Raw genomic sequence first — 18,993 nt, 5'->3', positions numbered from 1 at the left:
ACTATTCTAATGTTTATTTCATTTGCTGAGATATTGCATGTGAAAATTCATATTAATGCTCTGTGCTGTGTGTGACTATATTTTTATAAAAATGGATGATGGAATGAATGTTAAAAATATTTTGAATTGCTGATAAACCTTCTTTCCCCTTCTTTCTTGAGAAGCCTCTGAATTAAAAATAAAATAAAATAAAGTCATCTGCTTTCAGGGCACTGGTAGATTCCAAGCACTGTCATATCTCTTCTTTCACTTAATGCATTTGACTGTCATATTTTATAGATTATGTGTTTTAAAAGCTATTTTCATTGACTATCATTGCTTCTGATTCCAGAGTATCTTCTGCATATGTTGAAATCAATACTGATTTTTATATGGTCCCAAGTATGGATAGATTTAATTTCATCTGAAAACATCTAAGTTGAGTGCAATAACTTCTGATCTGATGTAGTTCTCTATATATTCTTTCCTACAAAAGTAGCCCACAAATATTTAAATATACAGATTACTAAAACCTCTTATTTGAAGTCCTTCATTCTGGCCCAAATCCAGAGTCAAATAAGAGGTTTTAGTAATCTACGTACTAAAATATTGGTAGGTCAGTTTTCATTCATGAGACAGGTAAGGCAGCATCCAAAAGTAACAGAATTGTTTAGATAATTGTAAGTGCTTAAGAGCAGAAAGGGGGAGCTGCCTATATCTCCTACTTAAAAGGTAAGAACAACAATGAACAAACTGGCTGAGATGCTAAACTATCTCATGATCTATCTCATGATAGTTTAGCAATTCTAAACAGATGCCATAGAAAAATATCCAGTTAGAAAGTGGGAATAACTTGTCACCATTTTGGAGGGAGGGGAGAAGGTATCTCTTTTCTTTCCCCCAACTTGTGAAAAATAAAAATGAAAAGTACAAGACCACTGCATCTGTGAGAGTTCCTTGCTTTCTAATGACTGGACACACCATAGCATACACAATGTTTCACTGTAGCACATACCTCACTTTATTTCTGTAACATAGGATCTCCCCTTTTATTGCAATTGATTCATTGTAAAGGGATCTTTACAATTGATTCATCTCTCTCTCTCTCTCTCTCCCTCTCTCTCTCTCTCTCTCTCTCTCTCTCTTTCTCTTCTCTCTCATTACTAGAAAATCATCCTTTTTAGCACAGTATAACAGAATACATCTGTTATATTCAATAATTTGTTATTTTACTATCTTAACATGAGTTCAACTTCAGAAGAAATCTTAATCTTAATGGTTCAATCCAGTATTCTCAAACTTTGCAGAATCACAAATGCACATTATGGACAGTATCTGTGATATACAGATTAAAATTCAGTTATTAAAAGTAGGTTTTGTATTTAGTTTTTCCCAACCTTGACATCAATGAATTCATTAATTTTATTCATGGTGTGGTGACAAACAAACTTGAGAAGTACTGATTTAAGCATTAATTAATATTTTAAAAATGAATATTTTGCTCTGGTATTTAAGGCATGGGTTTAAAAAGTGGAACATTGGTATTCTGTGCTAAGATCAATGGAATATCAGTTTGCTATCTCTTGTATTTTTACAAATCTATATTATAATTAAATAATTATAAACAATTGCTATTTATAGATATTGCATCTTTTTAGGAAGAAATTGGGAGGATTGTTATTGTGGGGAAAAATAGAAAGGAGTATTAAATATGTTCACTATCTTATCTTATCTTATCATATCATATCATCTTAACATCATGTATAAAAATAATAAAAGCAGGATAAAAATACACACATGCCTACATTTATACAATACCTATATTATACTGAACTGAGATATACTATATTATATTATAGACACTTATATTTATAACTTAACATATATTCATAAAGTAATCAAGTTATTCGGAGAACAATGTGAATTAGAACTTTGCCAATATATGAAATCCACATAAATTGCTGTGGCTTGTAGATATGATAACTGTAAGATATTCAAGACTTTGGCACCAGTACATGTACTAAAAATCCTTCCCTGAGTTAACAAACATACCTGAGGTTGATGGAGTTTTTGTTCTTACAGACTCTGTAAGCAGGCAAAAAGATCTTATATGTCTTATGAGACCATCTGAGATTTGTTCCCTGATGGACTTCAATATACCTTTCTTGCTTTGTTGTGATTTAATTTTTTTAATTGCAGTTTAGTTGCAAGTGAATAACATTTAGGGAATTCATTTTTTTCTGAAAGTTGTATTGTCAAATTGAAATCACTAGTTCTAAAGTTTTGTCTCTATTTTTTTTTCAGTGGTAATGGCCATTCTATCAATCTTTGTCAGGATTCCTATCAAAATGGGGCAATCTGCAATCTTATCCGCTAATGGAAGATTACCATATACATCGTCCTCTTTTTTCCTTTCTCAAGCCATTTCTCATGGCAATTTCAGGTAACAGATGAAGAAAATCATCTGCACTCAAGTGCATCTTGACCATTTGATCACAAGCTCTGAAAACATGACCAATCCTTGAGAAATACAGTAGGCTTTAATACAGGCTGCATAAGAACAAATGTTAAAAGCAAGTACTAGTAAGTAAAAAAGAAATAGCTAATGACTATGGATTGTTTGATTGAATTTATTTGCCATTATCTCATAACAAACGACTGGGCAACTTCCAGCATTAAAACATATAAATATATTTAAAGGAATCAAAATAGAAACACCATTCAAGATAAAATATAGTTAAAAGATGGAGAGGGAGGGAACAGTGTGTGTGTGTGTGTGTGTGTGTGTGTGTGTGTGTGTGTGTGTGGTTGTTCTTAATTTAAGGTGACCAGACGTCCCGCTTTTGGCGGGACACCCCCGCTTTTTGATGCATATTCCCGCATCCCGCCCGCTTTTTAAAAAGGCACGCTTTTTTTGGCGCTCGCAGCTCCCGCCCATCAGCTGCTGGGCTGGCTCATCGTTTCGTTCTATGCTACCTACAAATTTAAGCCAGCCCAGCCTGCCGCTCATTGATTTGATTGGCTGGACTCCTTAGCTGAGGGCGCATGCGCGAGTTTCCATTTTATTTCATCTTTCTTTCTTGTTGGGGTTGCAGCTGCTGCGCTTACTCACTGGTGGTGAGTAAATAAATAAATAATGTATTATTTTATTCTTATAATTTTATTGTCTTATTGTCTCGGTCACGGGCGGAGCTTTGTGGCGGCGCCTGTGCTGTGCGCTTGCCTTCCTGGCTTCCCAGCGACCACGCCGCAAGTCTGCGAGGCATGGTCGCGTCCCGCCGCCCTCCCCTGTGGCTCTCCTGCCGCAGAGTCCGTTTTTCAGCCTTGCTGCCCTTGCAGACAACTTTCACTCGCTTCCGCGGCTCTCTCGCCGCCCGGCAGAAGCCACGTGGAAGTTCTCTGGGCGAGGTGAAAAACAGCCGCCGCCCCGCCCGCCCTCCTCGGCTGGGCTGGATTAAATTTGTAGGTAGCCTGGTAGCATAACGAAACGATAAGCCAGTCTGGGCGGGGGAGCCTCCCCCGCCCATCAGCTGCTAGCTAGCTCGCTGGGCTGGCTCATCGTTTCGTTCTATGCTACCTACAAATTTAAGCCAGCCCAGCCTCCCGCTCACTAATTTGATTGGCCTGGACTCCAGCCAATCAGTGAGCTGGCTGGGATGGAAAATTTTCAGCACGCCACGTGCTGAAAATTTTCCATCCCAACCAGCTCACTGATTGGCTGGACTCCTTAGCTGAGGGCGCATGCGCGAGTTTCCATTTTATTTCGTCTTTCTTGTTGGGGTTGCAGCTGCTGCGCTTACTCACTGGTGGTGAGTAAATAAATAAATAATGTATTATTTTATTCTTATAATTTTATTGTCTTAGACTTATTTGGTACCGTGGGAATCGGGAGGCGCTGGGCTGGGGAGAGGAGAAGGGAGGGGGAGGACAGCACCTGAACCGCGATAGCAGAGAACCGATAGGAAAAGCACTTCGTTCATCCCTTTCACCCGAACCTGAGCTAGGGCAACGGAGAGGAGGAGGGGGGAGAGGAGGGGGGGAAGCAGCCCAGCGTCGCTGGTCACCGCGCGCTCCCTCGCTCGCGGCGGCTCCGGAGGAAGCAGCCCGGCGTCGCTGGTCGCCGCGCGCTCCCTCGCTCGCGGCGGCTCCGGAGGAAGCAGCCCGGCGTCGCTGGTCGCCGCGCGCTCCCTCGCTCGCGGCGGCTCCGGAGGAAGCAGCCCGGCGTCGCTGGTCGCCGCGCGCTCGCTCGCTCACGGCGGCTCCTGAGGAAGCAGCCCGGCGTCGCTGGTCGCCGCGCGCTCGCTCGCTCGCGGCGGCTCTGGAGGAAGCAGCCCGGCGTCACTGGTTGCCGCGCGCTCGCTTGCTCGCGGCAGCTCCGGAGGAAGCAGCCCGGCGTCGCTGTTCGCCGCGCGCTCCCTCGCTCGCGGCGGTTCCAGAGGAAGCAGCCTGGCGTCGCTGGTCGCCGCGCGCTCCCTCGCTCGCGGCGGCTCCGGAGGAAGCAGCCCGGCGTCGCTGGTCGCCGCGCGCTCGCTCGCGGCGGCGGAGAAGGATAGGGAAGCAGCCCGGCATCGCTGGTCGCCGCGCGCTCCCTCGCTCGCGGCCAGGCTTTGGTCCCGCCTTTCCCGCTCTGCGTGGGAGAATGTGTGTGTGTGTGTGAGAGAGAGAGAGAGATTGTGTGTGTGTGTGAGAGAGAGAGAGATTGTGTGTGTGTGTGTGAGAGAGAGAGAGAGAGAGAGAGATTGTGGGTTTGTGTGAGAGAGAGAGAGAGAGTGGGTGTGTGAGAGGTCATAAAATGGGGCAAAACCAATGTGACCACTGTCTGTGATTCCTTTGTTCCATCCAACTATATATATATATATGCTATAGAACAATTAAGAAAATAGTGTGCAAATCATCTGACTTTCTGTTTCCTAAGATCTTAATCAGTGTTTAGTCAGAGATGTTCCAAAAAGTTGATTTTAAAGATGTTAGAACAATGTGACCACTGTGATTCCTTTGTTCCATCCAACTATATATATATATATATGCTATAGAACAATTAAGAAAATAGTGTGCAAATCATCTGACTTTCTGTTTCCTAAGATCTTAATCAGTGTTTAGTCAGAGATGTTCCAAAAAGTTGATTTTAAAGATGTTAGAACAATGTGACCACTGTGATTCCTTTGTTCCATCCAACTATATACCAATTATCCCATATCCAATAAAATCAAATTCTGATTCTTCTTTTCCCTGTATTTCTTTTGTTAATATATCCATTTCGGCACAGTCCATAATTTTTCTTATTATTTCTTCTCCATTTAGGTTTAGTTTATTTTTCCACTTCTGGGCGAAAGCGATCCTTGCTGCTGTAAGTATGCGTAATATTAGATATTGTATTTCTTTTTTGTATTTCATCGGTATAATTCCTAATAGAAAGAGTTCAGGTTTCCAATCTAACTTAACCTTTGTTATTTCTTCCAACCAATTTTTGATCCTTTTCCAGAATTTTTTTGCCTCTTCACAAGTCCACCATAAATGATAATATGTGCCATGATGTATTGAATCACATTTCCAGAAATTTAGCGAGGTATTTGTTGAAATTTTGGCCAACCTTGACGGTGCCAGATGCCATCTATAATAAAGCATTTTGTACTGGTTTTCCTTGTATGGGATTGATAGTGTCATTCTTAAATTTATTCCCCAAAATTTTTCCCATTTGTCTAGTTCAATGTTATAGCCAAAGTTCTGTGCCCATTTTATCATTGGTTCTTTTACAATTTCCTCTTCCATTTGATACTTCAAGAGGAATTTGTATATTTTCCCTATCATCTTTCTGTCCAGACTTTGAATAATTTTATCCAATTCGTGTGGTTCTGTTTCAATACCATATATTTTAGTGTCTTTATTGTATTTAGTTTTAATTTGGAGGTAGGTTAGCCAATCACCTTTCATATTCTGATCTGCCAATTCTTCAATTGTTTTTAAATGTCCCTGTCTATCAATTAGATCTCTGTATCTTAGAATTTTGTTCCAATCTGTAAAATTTGGGTGTGTCGTTCTTTCTGTTGGTGATAGCCAATTTGGGGTTTTCACATAGTGGATTTTTTTTTTTTGAGCCATTGTTGCACTAAAGTTCCAATTAAATGATTTTGAAAGTATTTGTGCGTTTTATGTTTGTCATTCCATAAGAAATTATGCCAGCCTGCCTGCAGGTCATGGCCTTCTAAGATCAGAATTCTTTTATTCTTTAACTCAATCCAATCCTTCATCATTGTCATTGTTACTGCAGTTGCGTATATACTAGGCTCCCTGTGTGCTTCCATCCATCGCTACGAAGATCTGCTGACTCTGCCTGCCTGCTGGTAAGTGAGCCGGGTTTTTTCTTTTGTTTTTTTAATGTATTTTAAAATAATATTTTATTTATTGTGCATATGATTTTTTAAAATAGTGGTATTCTGTGTTGATTCTTTTTTTAAATTGTCTTAGACTATTTAAAAAAAGATTCTATCCAAAATAAATTGAAACAAGCCATTTTTAAAATTTCTATGCACAATACTTTGAAATGGACTCAGGAGTCATGATTGACACTGAGTGAATTTGCACTTTAATAATCAGGAAGATACAATGGCATTGAAAAAAGTGACTGATGACCATTTTTCACACTTAGCGACCATTTTCACACTTAGCGACCGTTGTGGAACCTCATGGTTTAAAATGATTTTACTTCAATTTATTCTGTGTGGAATAGTTTGAAATGGTGACAGTATAAATTATTGCTGGTGTAATACTTAACAATGGTTTTTAAGGATTTCTTTTATTTATAGAATACCTTTTTATTATTTTGGGAGGATTTTTATTTTTAAATTGTTTATAAAATGTATTTACTACAAGAAATGTTCCTTTTTGCAAATGTGATCTTTGCAAATCTTTGTGATGCAATATGTTCAGACCAGGTTTATGTGTCTCAAAGTGGCTGCTATTCTATGGGCAGGGCAGGTTGGTGCAAGGCAGCTTTGCCAGATTTGGTGTGTTTCACCAAATTGAATTTTATATAGTATAAAATCATATAATTTTAATTTTTTTTAGATTATTAACATGAGTAAGAAAAGAGGATGCAAATTCAACGATGATCTAAGAAATGAATTTCCTTTTCTTAAAAAAACAAAAAGCGACCACATAGTAAGATGTGAGAAATGCAATGGCGAATTTTCTATTGCGCACGGTGGGAGGCATGATATTACAAAGCATTTGGAGACGCAGAAACATAAGAGATATGTAGATGCTGTTGCATCTTCCTCCAGAATGCAAGACTATTTTCATAAACCAACATATGCAGACAAAGACAAGAAATTAGCATTGGCAGAAGGACTTAGGTCTTTTCATACTATTAATCACAATCATTCCTTCCGATCTATGGACTGTACATCACAAGTGGTCAAAAAGTTATTCAACAAAAAATTTACCTGTGCTAGAACTAAATCCGAGGCAATTGTGCGTAATGTGCTTTCCCCATATGCATTTACAGAATTAAGCAAAAATCTAGAGAAAATTAATTTTGTATCCATATACTCTGATGCATCAAATCATAAGTATATCAAATTATTTCCAACCCTTATTCGATTTTTTGATTCGGAAACTGGAATAAAAATTAGAATGTTAGATTTTGTTTCTTTGCCTGGCGAAACTTCGGAAATAATTTTCAGTTCCATTGTTAATATTTTGGAACAAAACAATTTAAAACACAAAATAATCGCATATTGTGGAGACAATACGAATGCAAATTTTAGAGGAAAAGTGAGAAGGGGTACCAATAATATTTTTTATAAATTAAACCAAAACCTTAATCAAAATATTATTGGTGTTGGTTGTGCAGCGCACATAATACATAATGCTATTCAAACAGCTGCTGACTTGTTGCCCATAGATGTGGAAAATATTATTGTTAAAATATATTGTTATTTTCATATATACACTGTGCGCGTTGAAAGTCTTAAAGAATTTTGTCAAGATGCGGAAGTCGAATATCACAAAATGCTTGGATATAGTAAAACACGCTGGTTAGCTCTTTTGCCAGCTGTCGAAAGAATTTTGAAACTATACGATCCTTTGAAGTCCTACTTTCTATCACAGGATAAATGTCCTAGAATTTTAAAAGAGCTTTTTGAAAAAGAATCTTCAAAAATTTGGCTAGAGTTTGTACACAATCAAGCAGCTCTTTTTCAAAATAGTATAAAACTTATTGAAGGTGACAAAATTTCGGCAATCGAAGTAGCAAATGAACTTAATAATTTAAAATTTCAGTGTCAACAGCGGTTAGATGCAATTTTTATTCCCATTACTATCCGTAATACTATAAGGCAGCTAGAAGAAGAAGGTGCAATAAATCGTGCAGATACCATGAATCATTTTAAAAACTTCTATAGTAACTGCGTAGATTATTTAGAAGAGTGGACGGTACATTTTAACAATATCGAACATTTTAATTGGGTTGAATTAAAAAAAGAACTTGATTGGCATGATGTGCAAAAATCATTCGAGCATATTCATCAAAATTTCCCAAATAGTGATATTTCCGAAACGAATCTTTTTACTGAGGTATCACATTTAAAACTATATATGAATAAGGAAAAAGTTGAATCTTGGGCATCAGCAAAAATGACAATAGAGAATAAATGGATAGAAATGTTTAATCATTTTCAAAGAAACCATATTTCATATAATAATGTATTAAAAATTGTGGAATACGCGCTGTCCTTACCAGGAACTAATGCTGCGATTGAACGTGTTTTTTCTACGGTAAATCAAGTGTGGACATCAGAAAAATCACAATTAAGTGTTGAGACTTTGAAAGCCATTTTATGTGTAAAATATAATTTAACGAATTCGTGTGAAAAATTTCATGACCTTTTAAACAATGACAGCAATCTACTAAAAAAAATTCACTCAAGTGAGAAATATGCCAAAGAGTAAAATTATTCTGTACATAATTTTTGTAATATATTTAATAAATATAAATGTAAATAAACGTATTATATTTGTACTGTACATAATTTTTGTCAATATATTTAATAAATATAAATGTAAATAAATGTATTATATTGTAGTTATGTTGAAATAAAAAAAATATTACAATACTATTTTTGTGATGTATGAAAATTTTTGTTGCTCCGTATAAAATTTTTAATCAAGCCCCCCCCCCACCCGGCAGAAGCCCCGGGACCGAGTGGAAGTTCTCTGCGCGAGGTGAAACGGCCGGCAGCTGCCTCTCCCATGAAGATGAAAGAATGGAAGGAGGAAGGAAGAGAAAAAAGGAGGAAGGGAGTGAGTGAGGAAAGAAAAGGATGGAAGGAGGGAAGAAGGAAGGGAGTGAGGGAAAGAACAGAAGACAGATAAGGTGAAGGTAGATAAGCAAGAGGAATGAAGGAAGAAGTGAGGAGTCTCGAGGAGGGGGAAAACATTTAGTGACCAAAGTTACAATGGCATTGAAAAAAGTGACTGATGACTATTTTTCACACTTAGCGACCGTTGCGACCATTTTTCACACTTAGCGACCGTTGCAGCATCCTCATGGTCACGTGATCAAAATTTTGTTTGGCAACAGATTCGTATTTATGCTGGTTTCAGTGTCCTGGGGTGACCTTTTGCCAAAAAAATTTTTTTAACCCCCCCCCCCCCCCCCCGGTGAAGGGCGTCCCTCTTTTCCAATCTGAAAATCTGGTCACCTTATCTTAATTGAACAACCATCTCCAATGTGATGCTCCTCTGTTAGGCCCCAAACCCTCTCTTCAGGCTCCTATGGAAGGATAGAAGGGTGGGAGCCAACCTCACCTCTGGAGTAAAATATTCCAAAGGACTATGATATGTCAATAAATAAGCCTAAAGACATTTCAACATAATATTATGAATCTGCATGTCTCCTGTGCGGAACCTGAAGCAGGTTTGAGAAATTGCTATATTAATTCCAAATTTTCATCAGTAGTGCCAGTCAGGCATTCAGTCCAGACAATGGCTTCTTTGAGATTCAGCTGATTAATTCCCTTTGTATGGGCTCTATCCATCTTGTAGGGAAGATAATCTGATTGGCTCACTAGGAATTTGCACTGCCGAATGCCAGCCTTTCTGATCGACAAGCTCAGAGTTTTAGCCACTGAGTCACCGCATGCCTTTTAAAAATATTATTGCTGCTTTTTAAAAAAATTATAGATGTATTCAAATGCATTTATTATCAATTGCTATTGTCCATCATTTTTTCTGTTGGGAATATGTCACTGCATGGCTGGCAGTTATTGTAGAGTTCTATTCATATGTGTCTCTTTAAAGCAGACAATTGCTTCATAGAGACAGAGACGGTGGAGGTATTTATGATAGATACTGTGTACAGGTACATTTTCATAAACTAAGGAAAAACAGAACTATTCACATCACAAGGGCCAAACTTTCCAGTTTCTCATTTTCTCTGCCTCTCTCCCAGAGCTATATACAGCATTAGCAAACACCCACCTGCTTGTTTAACTACCAATTTCCCCCTTTCTCTTCCACCCTCTCATGTAGCATTTTCCAGAGACACAGACAGACAGATGGACAGGTGGGAAATGGTTGGCTTACTGTTGTTAGGTTATTTCAGATCTCAACAGCCTTTCCTTTATGCATAAATTATATGTGGTGATGCATCTCCTTCTGTCCTTAGCTGCCTTGAGTTTTAGTAGATTTATCAGACATCTAGTCTTCTTTATTCCTCTATCTAGCAGGCATAGCCTTAAAATCAAATATTGCCAAGCTTTTAGAGGGTCTTTTTTTAATGGACTGCTTTCACAAGAGTACTCATTGCAACTTTCATGTATTGTGATCTTGTGAATTGTTTGCTGCTTTTTTTACCTTGTTCTGTCAGGGTTCCAAGTAACACCCCAACGAAAGAAGACTTCAAGGCTTGAGTTTCCTCAAAGTTCTATTTTATTAGAGATGTCATATTGGCACATCTGGGAAAACCAGAATCTGAAAGTTTCCAGATTTTCCCCACCCAAAAGAGTCCCTGTTCCTGCCCAGCACCACATGTCCACCACATGATCCAATCAGGCACCATCCAAAATTGAAGATACCTCCCAGTCAACTCATTGCAGCTGCAGAGCAAAACAGCCTTGACTTTCTGAGAAAGAATATTATTTTGACTATATATCACCCATACTCTATGTAATCCCCCACCCATTTTCCCAAAGTAGAAAATGTGGCAGGCCTGAAGACCCAAATGTAAAAGATGGCTTCCATGTCTGACATGTCCATTGACAAACTCAGTAACCTAGATTTGTGATACAGGTTTCTTTATACCAGCAATCGCCTTGAATCCAGATCCTTCAAATATATAATTGCTGTAGTCTGTAGATCACATGACTTGTCATATGTTATATGTTCCGTGGTGAAATTTGAGAAGCACATTTTGATTTTCCATATTATTGCCACTCAACAATTAGAACTAGAATTTCATCATTGATTTTTTTACCATTACATTTCAATATATCTATATATTTAAGTGTACATGATCTCCTGTCTACCACAGATGAACTGCTGAAATAATTGTGAGCAGAAATAAGAAGTTTACTCATCCGCCAGTACTATTAGTGGGATTTTTTTTAAAAAAATGATGTACATGGGATTTCAAGTTAGAGAGCATTATCAACATGTGAAAAATGCAGGCCTTTGTAAACATATCCTTATACAGGTGAGCCAATCAGATTATCTTCCCTACAAGATGGATAGAGCCCATACAAAGGGAATTAATCAGCTGAATCTCAAAGAAGCCATTGTCTGGACTGAATGCCTGACGGGCACTACTGATGAAAATTTGGAATTAATATAGCAATTTCTCAAACCTGCTTCAGGTTCCGCACAGGAGACATGCAGATTCATAATATTATGTTGAAATGTCTTTAGGCTTATTTATTGACATATCATAGTCCTTTGGAATATTTTACTCCAGAGGTGAGGTTGGCTCCCACCCTTCTATCTTTCCATAGGAGCCTGAAGAGAGGGTTTGGGGCCTAACAGAGGAGCATCACATTGGAGATGGTTGTTCAATTAAGAACAACCACACACACACACACACACACACACACACACACACACACACACACACACACACTGTTCCCTCCCTCTCCATCTTTTAACTATATTTTATCTTGATTGGTGTTTCTATTTTGATTCCTTTAAATATATTTATATGTTTTAATGCTGGAAGTTGCCCAGTCGTTTGTTATGAGATGATGGCAAATAAATTCAATCAAACAATCCATAGTCATTAGCTATTTCTTTTTTACTTACTAGTACTTGCTTTTAACATTTGTTCTTATGCAGCCTGTATTAAAGCCTACTGTATTTCTCAAGGATTGGTCATGTTTTCAGAGCTTGTGATAAAATGGTCAAGATGCACTTGAATGCAGATGATTTTCTTCATCTGTTACCTGAAATGGCCATGAGAAATGGCTTGAGAAAGGAAAAAAGAGGACGATGTATATGGTAATCTTCTATTAGCGGATAAGATTGCAGATTGCCCCATTTTGATAGGAATCCTGACGTTGATTGATAGAATGGCCATTACCACTGGGGAAAAAAATAGAGACAAAACTTTAGAACTAGTGATTTCAATTTGACAATACAACTTTCAGAAAAAAACAAATTCCCTAAATGTTATTCACTTGCAACTAAACTGCAATTAAAAAAATTAAATCACAACAAAGCAAGAAAGGTATATTGAAGTCCATCAGGGAACAAATCTCAGATGGTCTCAAAAGACATATAAGATCTTTTTGCCTGCTTACAGAGTCTGTAAGAACAAAAACTCCATCAACCTCAGGTATGTTTGTTAACTCAGGGAAGGATTTTTAGTACATGTACTGGTGCCAAAGTCTTCAGTATCTTACAGTTATCATATCTACAAGCCACAGCAATTTATGTGGATTTCATATATTGGCAAAGTTCTAATTCACATTGTTCTCCGAATAACTTGATTACTTTATGAATATATGTTAAGTTATAAATATAAGTGTCTATAATATAATATAGTATATCTCAGTTCAGTATAATATACGTATTGTATATATGTAGGCATGTGTGTATTTTTATCCTGCTTTTATTATTTTTATACATGATGTTAAGATGATATGATATGATAAGATAAGATAAGATAGTGAACATATTTAATACTCCTTTCTATTTTTCCCCACAATAACAATCCTCCCAATTTCTTCCTAAAAAGATGCAATATCTATAAATAGCAATTGTTTATAATTATTTAATTATAATATAGATTTGTAAAAATACAAGAGATAGCAAACTGATATTCCATTGATCTTAGCACAGAATACCAATGTTCCACTTTTTTAACCCATGCCTTAAATACCAGAGCAAAATATTCATTTTTAAAATATTAATTAATGCTTAAATCAGTACTTCTCAAGTTTGTTTGTCACACCATGAATAAAATTAATGAATTCATTGATGTCAAGGTTGGGAAAAACTAAATACAAAATCTACTTTTAATAACTGAATTTTAATCTGTATATCACAGATAGTGTCCATAATGTGCATTTGTGATTCTGCAAAGTTTGAGAATACTGGATTGAACCATTAAGATTAAGATTTCTTCTGAAGTTGAACTCATGTTAAGATAGTAAAATAACAAATTATTGAATATAACAGATGTATTCTGTTATACTGTGCTAAAAAGGATGATTTTCTAGTAATGAGAGAGGAGAGAGAGAGAGAGAGAGAGAGAGAGAGAGAGAGAGAGAGAGAGATGAATCAATTGTAAAGATCCCTTTACAATGAATCAATTGCAATAAAAGGGGAGATCCTATGTTACAGAAATAAAGTGAGGTATGTGCTACAGTGAAACATTGTGTATGCTATGGTGTGTCCAGTCATTAGAAAGCAAGGAACTCTCACAGATGCAGTGGTCTTGTACTTTTCATTTTTATTTTTCACAAGTTGGGGGAAAGAAAAGAGATACCTTCTCCCCTCCCTCCAAAATGGTGACAAGTTATTCCCACTTTCTAACTGGATATTTTTCTATGGCATCTGTTTAGAATTGCTAAACTATCATGAGATAGATCATGAGATAGTTTAGCATCTCAGCCAGTTTGTTCATTGTTGTTCTTACCTTTTAAGTAGGAGATATAGGCAGCTCCCCCTTTCTGCTCTTAAGCACTTACAATTATCTAAACAATTCTGTTACTTTTGGATGCTGCCTTACCTGTCTCATGAATGAAAACTGACCTACCAATATTTTAGTACGTAGATTACTAAAACCTCTTATTTGATTCTGGATTTGGGCCAGAATGAAGGACTTCAAATAAGAGGTTTTAGTAATCTGTATATTTAAATATTTGTGGGCTACTTTTGTAGGAAAGAATATATAGAGAACTACATCAGATCAGAAGTTATTGCACTCAACTTAGATGTTTTCAGATGAAATTAAATCTATCCATACTTGGGACCATATAAAAATCAGTATTGATTTCAACATATGCAGAAGATACTCTGGAATCAGAAGCAATGATAGTCAATGAAAATAGCTTTTAAAACACATAATCTATAAAATATGACAGTCAAATGCATTAAGTGAAAGAAGAGATATGACAGTGCTTGGAATCTACCAGTGCCCTGAAAGCAGATGACTTTATTTTATTTTATTTTTAATTCAGAGGCTTCTCAAGAAAGAAGGGGAAAGAAGGTTTATCAGCAATTCAAAATATTTTTAACATTCATTCCATCATCCATTTTTATAAAAATATAGTCACACACAGCACAGAGCATTAATATGAATTTTCACATGCAATATCTCAGCAAATGAAATAAACATTAGAATAGTGTATTCACTACTCAGCCTTGTATTTTTGTTTAATGCAAATTTAACGATCATGTAGATCAGAGGTGCCCAATATTTTAACTTGCCTGGGCCACATTGAGCGAAGTGGAATTGTCTTGTGCCAAATGTAAAATGTGTAATGTAGTTAATGTATATAACTAACAAAGCTCCTTTATTTGGGGGGGGGGGTTTGTAGGGCTGCATTGCTAGCTGTCCAGGGCCACATGCAGTCCCTGGGCCATGGGTTTGACACATCTGATTTAGATGAATACAGTGGAAATGTGATCCTAGTCCTTATGGTTATTTTTTATAGAGAAAACCAAGATAGATGGAACTCTAAAGAAAGCAAATTTTCTTTCCTTCCTTTGATAGATTTTTTTTTAAAAAAAAGACATTTCATATTCAGCTAATATTCTGAACCCAGCACCCATTGTGACAGCTCATGGATAAAGGAAATGATTCTATCATTACTGAATTCATTCTTCAGGGATTCACAGACAATCCCCAAATGCAGCTTGTTCTTTTTTTTATCTTCCTCTCAATTTATTTCATTGCGGTGGTAGGGAATATTGGGATGATTCTACTGATATGCACTAACACCCAACTTCACAAACCCATGTATTACTTCCTGGGCAACCTCTCCTTTGTTGATCTCTGCTGTTCCTCAACCATTGCTCCTAGAATGCTGATTGATTTATTAAGTGAAAGTAAAAGGATTTCCTACAATGCCTGTGCTACACAGCTCTTTTTTTATGTGTTCTTTGTAGACATAGAGTGTGTTTTGTTGGCTGTGATGGCCTATGATAGGTATGTGGCCATCTGCAATCCACTTCTCTATTCAGCAACAATGACCAAAACACTCTGCCAACAATTGATTGCTTTTGCATATTGCATAGGCTTAATGGATACAATAGTATACACTTCCTCTACATTCCTACTCACATTCTGCAGGTCAAATCTTATTAATCACTTCTTTTGTGATATGCCTCCACTATTTGTACTCTCCTGTTCTGACACCTCTGTTAATGAGCTTGTGCTGCTTATCATTGATGGCTTCATCGAAGCATGCAGCATTTGTATGAGTCTTATATCCTATGTTTATATTGTGGTTACAATCCTAAGAATGCACTCCTCCGAGGGCAGGCGCAAGGCATTTTCCACCTGTGCTTCTCACTTGGCAGCTGTTGGGATATTCCACGGGACCATAGTCTTCATGTACATCCGGCCCACCTCCAGCTATTCCATGGACCAAGACAAATGGGCCTCTATGTTCTACACAGTCGTGATCCCCATGCTCAACCCTTTGATCTACAGCCTGAGGAACAAGGAGGTGAAAGATGCTCTGATAAAATCAGTGGGCAATGTATGGACTTTTAAAGACAGAAAACCAAAATAAATGTAAGCAACAATGTCATTCAGTAATAATCTCTGACCTTCTAAAGAGGAATAACATCACTGGGTAAAAGAAATACATTGTATCATAATGTTCTGTGACCTTTTATACTTCTGAATATTATCTCAATAACAATCACAATTTATTTAACATAGTAGACTTAACTAACAATAGTCTCAATCCTGCTGAACCACTTTTTCAGTTTAATCAGATAAACTTTGCACTTCTGGCTCTTAGCCACTTCCCAGGATCTTCAGCCACCAACATTGGTAGCATAGCAAGAGTCCACAAAATGAGAGTTCCTAGTTTCATAAAGCAAGATGGTTAATTGTATGATTAAAACCCTGTATAATTTTTGATTGTGGAAAACCCAAGGCTGAAAGCCTATATAAGCATTCAGAGTTCTACACAAGTAAATTAAAAGTTGTTATTAGTTCTGAATTTGTCATGTTGCAAGTAGTTTAACATGTAATAAACCAAATATTTCAGTCAGATTTGATATTTAACCATACTTTTCATCTTTATGTTGAAAATTCTCCTATTCTTTCTGGGGGGGAAAAGACTATCAGTTCAGTTAACCTTGTTCAGTCTACGACAATATTAATTAGAAGGCATGGGATTTGGAGTCCAACATATAAAGAGGGATACATATCTGAAGAGTTGTATTAAGGCGTATCCAATCAAAATAAATAAAATAAAATATTTTTTTTAAAATCTGAGTTTCTCTCCCTCAATGTAGGATAATTTCTATAATTTACAAAGCTTAAGAAATCCTGAGCTGGAATAATGAATTGATTTCTATAAAATTCTTATAGAACTCTACAAGTTGAAGCAGTTAAAAAGTGAGATACAAATAGGAAAAACATATTAAATATTCAAGGCAACAAAAAGATTGGAGCATTTTACATTGGAAAAAAACCCTCAAGGAGACAGGGTCACAAAAGTATTTTGCTAACTTTGGCAGAGAAACAATTTTCACTCTTTTTCATAACACCAGAACTGATGATCCTTCAGCAATAAGACCTTTTAGACCAGGGGTATCAAAGTCGATTTCATTTAGGGCCACATCAGGGTTGTGTTTGACCTCAGGGTTGGGAGGCATGGCCAGGGTGGGTGTGGCCAACTCAACATCACTCATGCTGGGGGCAAGTGATACTGCTTCTTAACATTGCCAGTGAAAACAGGCTCCCAAGCTCCATTTTCAACTGTAACGGTCTCCTGTAACCCTCTGCCAGAGAAAACAGGGCTTGGAAAGGTCCACCTGTTTTCACAGGCAGAGGCACCATGGGCCAGTCCTTCGCTGTTTTCAGGATGGCACCACAGGCCAGATCTAAGCACTCTGTGGACTGCATCTGCCCCCCCCCCGGCCTTGAGTTTGACATCCGTCTTTTAGATAGATCAATGAAACTACTCCTATACATTATGTAATTAATTTCCACCAAAAGCACTGAAAATTATATAAATTAATAGAGGATATGGCTGAGAACAGTTATTTGAGAATTTTAGACTTTAGCACACACGCACACATCCAATATAAGCCTCAACATCTTCTGATGAAGACAATAATACATTTTTTCTTATGCTACATATAATCTCCTTATAGGCTTCTATTTGATGGCACTGAAAGATATTTGATCTTCTCATGGTCTTATTATGATCAGCCTTGGTCATGTTTGTTTTATTCAGATCTCCACTAGAGCTGGGTAGCCAATAAATTTAAATGAAGTAATTAATGAATTAGAAATAAATCTCTTATCAGAATTATTGCATATCTCTTCATTATTTCACTTCAGAACCTCATACATCTTCTGGGAACTCAATCTTTAATTAGAAGCAGCCAGTAGTCCTGACCAGCGATCTTAGGCAGGAATGGAGTTTCCCAAATAGCTGGTAAGAATGGCACTCAGAGTTAAGCCATAATGGCCATGACAAGGGCAAAGTGCATCATGGAGATGTTAACAAGAGAGAAATATGTTATGGAAACATTGGGAATAGATTCAGGAAGACACTTGGCACACTTCCATTCAAAAGTGGCAGTGCTAATGAGCTCATGGTTTTGTTCCCATAATAACCAACAACACTACTATCTTTAGTACATGGGTGGCCATCAGCAGCAGCATCATTATCATCATCATAATCATTATATTTCTATAACTTAATTTGATGCGACACTGTCAATAAAACTATTAAAAATATGGTATGTTAATATATTATAAGTGGTCTCTTCATTTAGGATGCAATCTGCCCGTTCCATTGGTCTTATGCCAAGGGACAAGAGAAATTCATCTACTTCTGTGCTGCCTAATTGGGCCTGGGTTGCTTTTGTTTTTTTCTTCAAAATTTCACAGGAGAACTAGTCTAATCATTTTTGGAGATGCAAAGTTTACATATGTTCCTCTGGGTAGAGTTCAGTTCCTGATTAATAAAATTGTATACTTTCTGAACCAATACCTTGTATGTTTATAAACTGATTTTAATCTCTTCACATGGAAAACTTTGTTTGAGAGTTTTTCTTATACCCAGGCTCTATCACTCTAAGGCTGAATGCACATCCCTCTGATCTAATGGTTACACGAGAGGGGCGAAAAAAACCTTATAAATTATCTAGAAAACACTAAGGCTCAGCAGATCTCCACTGGAGGGAACTCTTGTATCCTCCATTCTCAGACAATCTAGTAAATCCTAAAAGGCTTGTGCTGCCTTGATAGCTTTGCTGTGTCTCCTTCAACAGGTCACACAAAGCTAGGAATTACTTGCACCATCTTTCACTTCTTGAGATGTTCCT

At 37.3% G+C, this 18,993-nt stretch overlaps 1 protein-coding gene and 1 long non-coding RNA gene across 2 annotated transcripts; both read left to right on the top strand.

Moving 5' to 3' along the window:
* Window positions 1-5,278: 5,278 nt before the first annotated feature.
* LOC148049451 (uncharacterized) lies at window positions 5,279-6,486 on the top strand. Its single transcript, XR_015696520.1, has 2 exons — window positions 5,279-5,326; window positions 6,248-6,486. It is a non-coding gene; the product is annotated as an uncharacterized LOC148049451 (long non-coding RNA).
* An 8,771-nt stretch (window positions 6,487-15,257) lies between these two features.
* LOC106553239 (olfactory receptor 5AR1-like) lies at window positions 15,258-16,211 on the top strand. The gene has a single exon (XM_014071702.2). It carries the CDS (start codon window positions 15,258-15,260, stop codon window positions 16,209-16,211), a length of 954 nt encoding a protein of 317 aa, XP_013927177.1.
* Window positions 16,212-18,993: the final 2,782 nt, after the last annotated feature.

This window comes from Thamnophis sirtalis, unplaced genomic scaffold, assembly GCF_051295495.1.
Source record: "Thamnophis sirtalis isolate CommonGarterSnake01/CBP01778 unplaced genomic scaffold, rThaSir2_p1.2 scaffold_1, whole genome shotgun sequence".
Taxonomy (NCBI): Eukaryota; Metazoa; Chordata; class Lepidosauria; order Squamata; family Natricidae; genus Thamnophis; species Thamnophis sirtalis.
The sequence above is the reverse complement of the archived record's forward strand: the minus strand, read 5'-3'. Positions and strand labels throughout refer to the sequence as shown.

Excerpts from the sequence above, each read along its gene's own strand:
- LOC106553239 (XM_014071702.2), top strand. The coding sequence starts at position 15,258 with ATGGATAAAGGAAATGATTCTATCATTACTGAATTCATTCTTCAGGGA.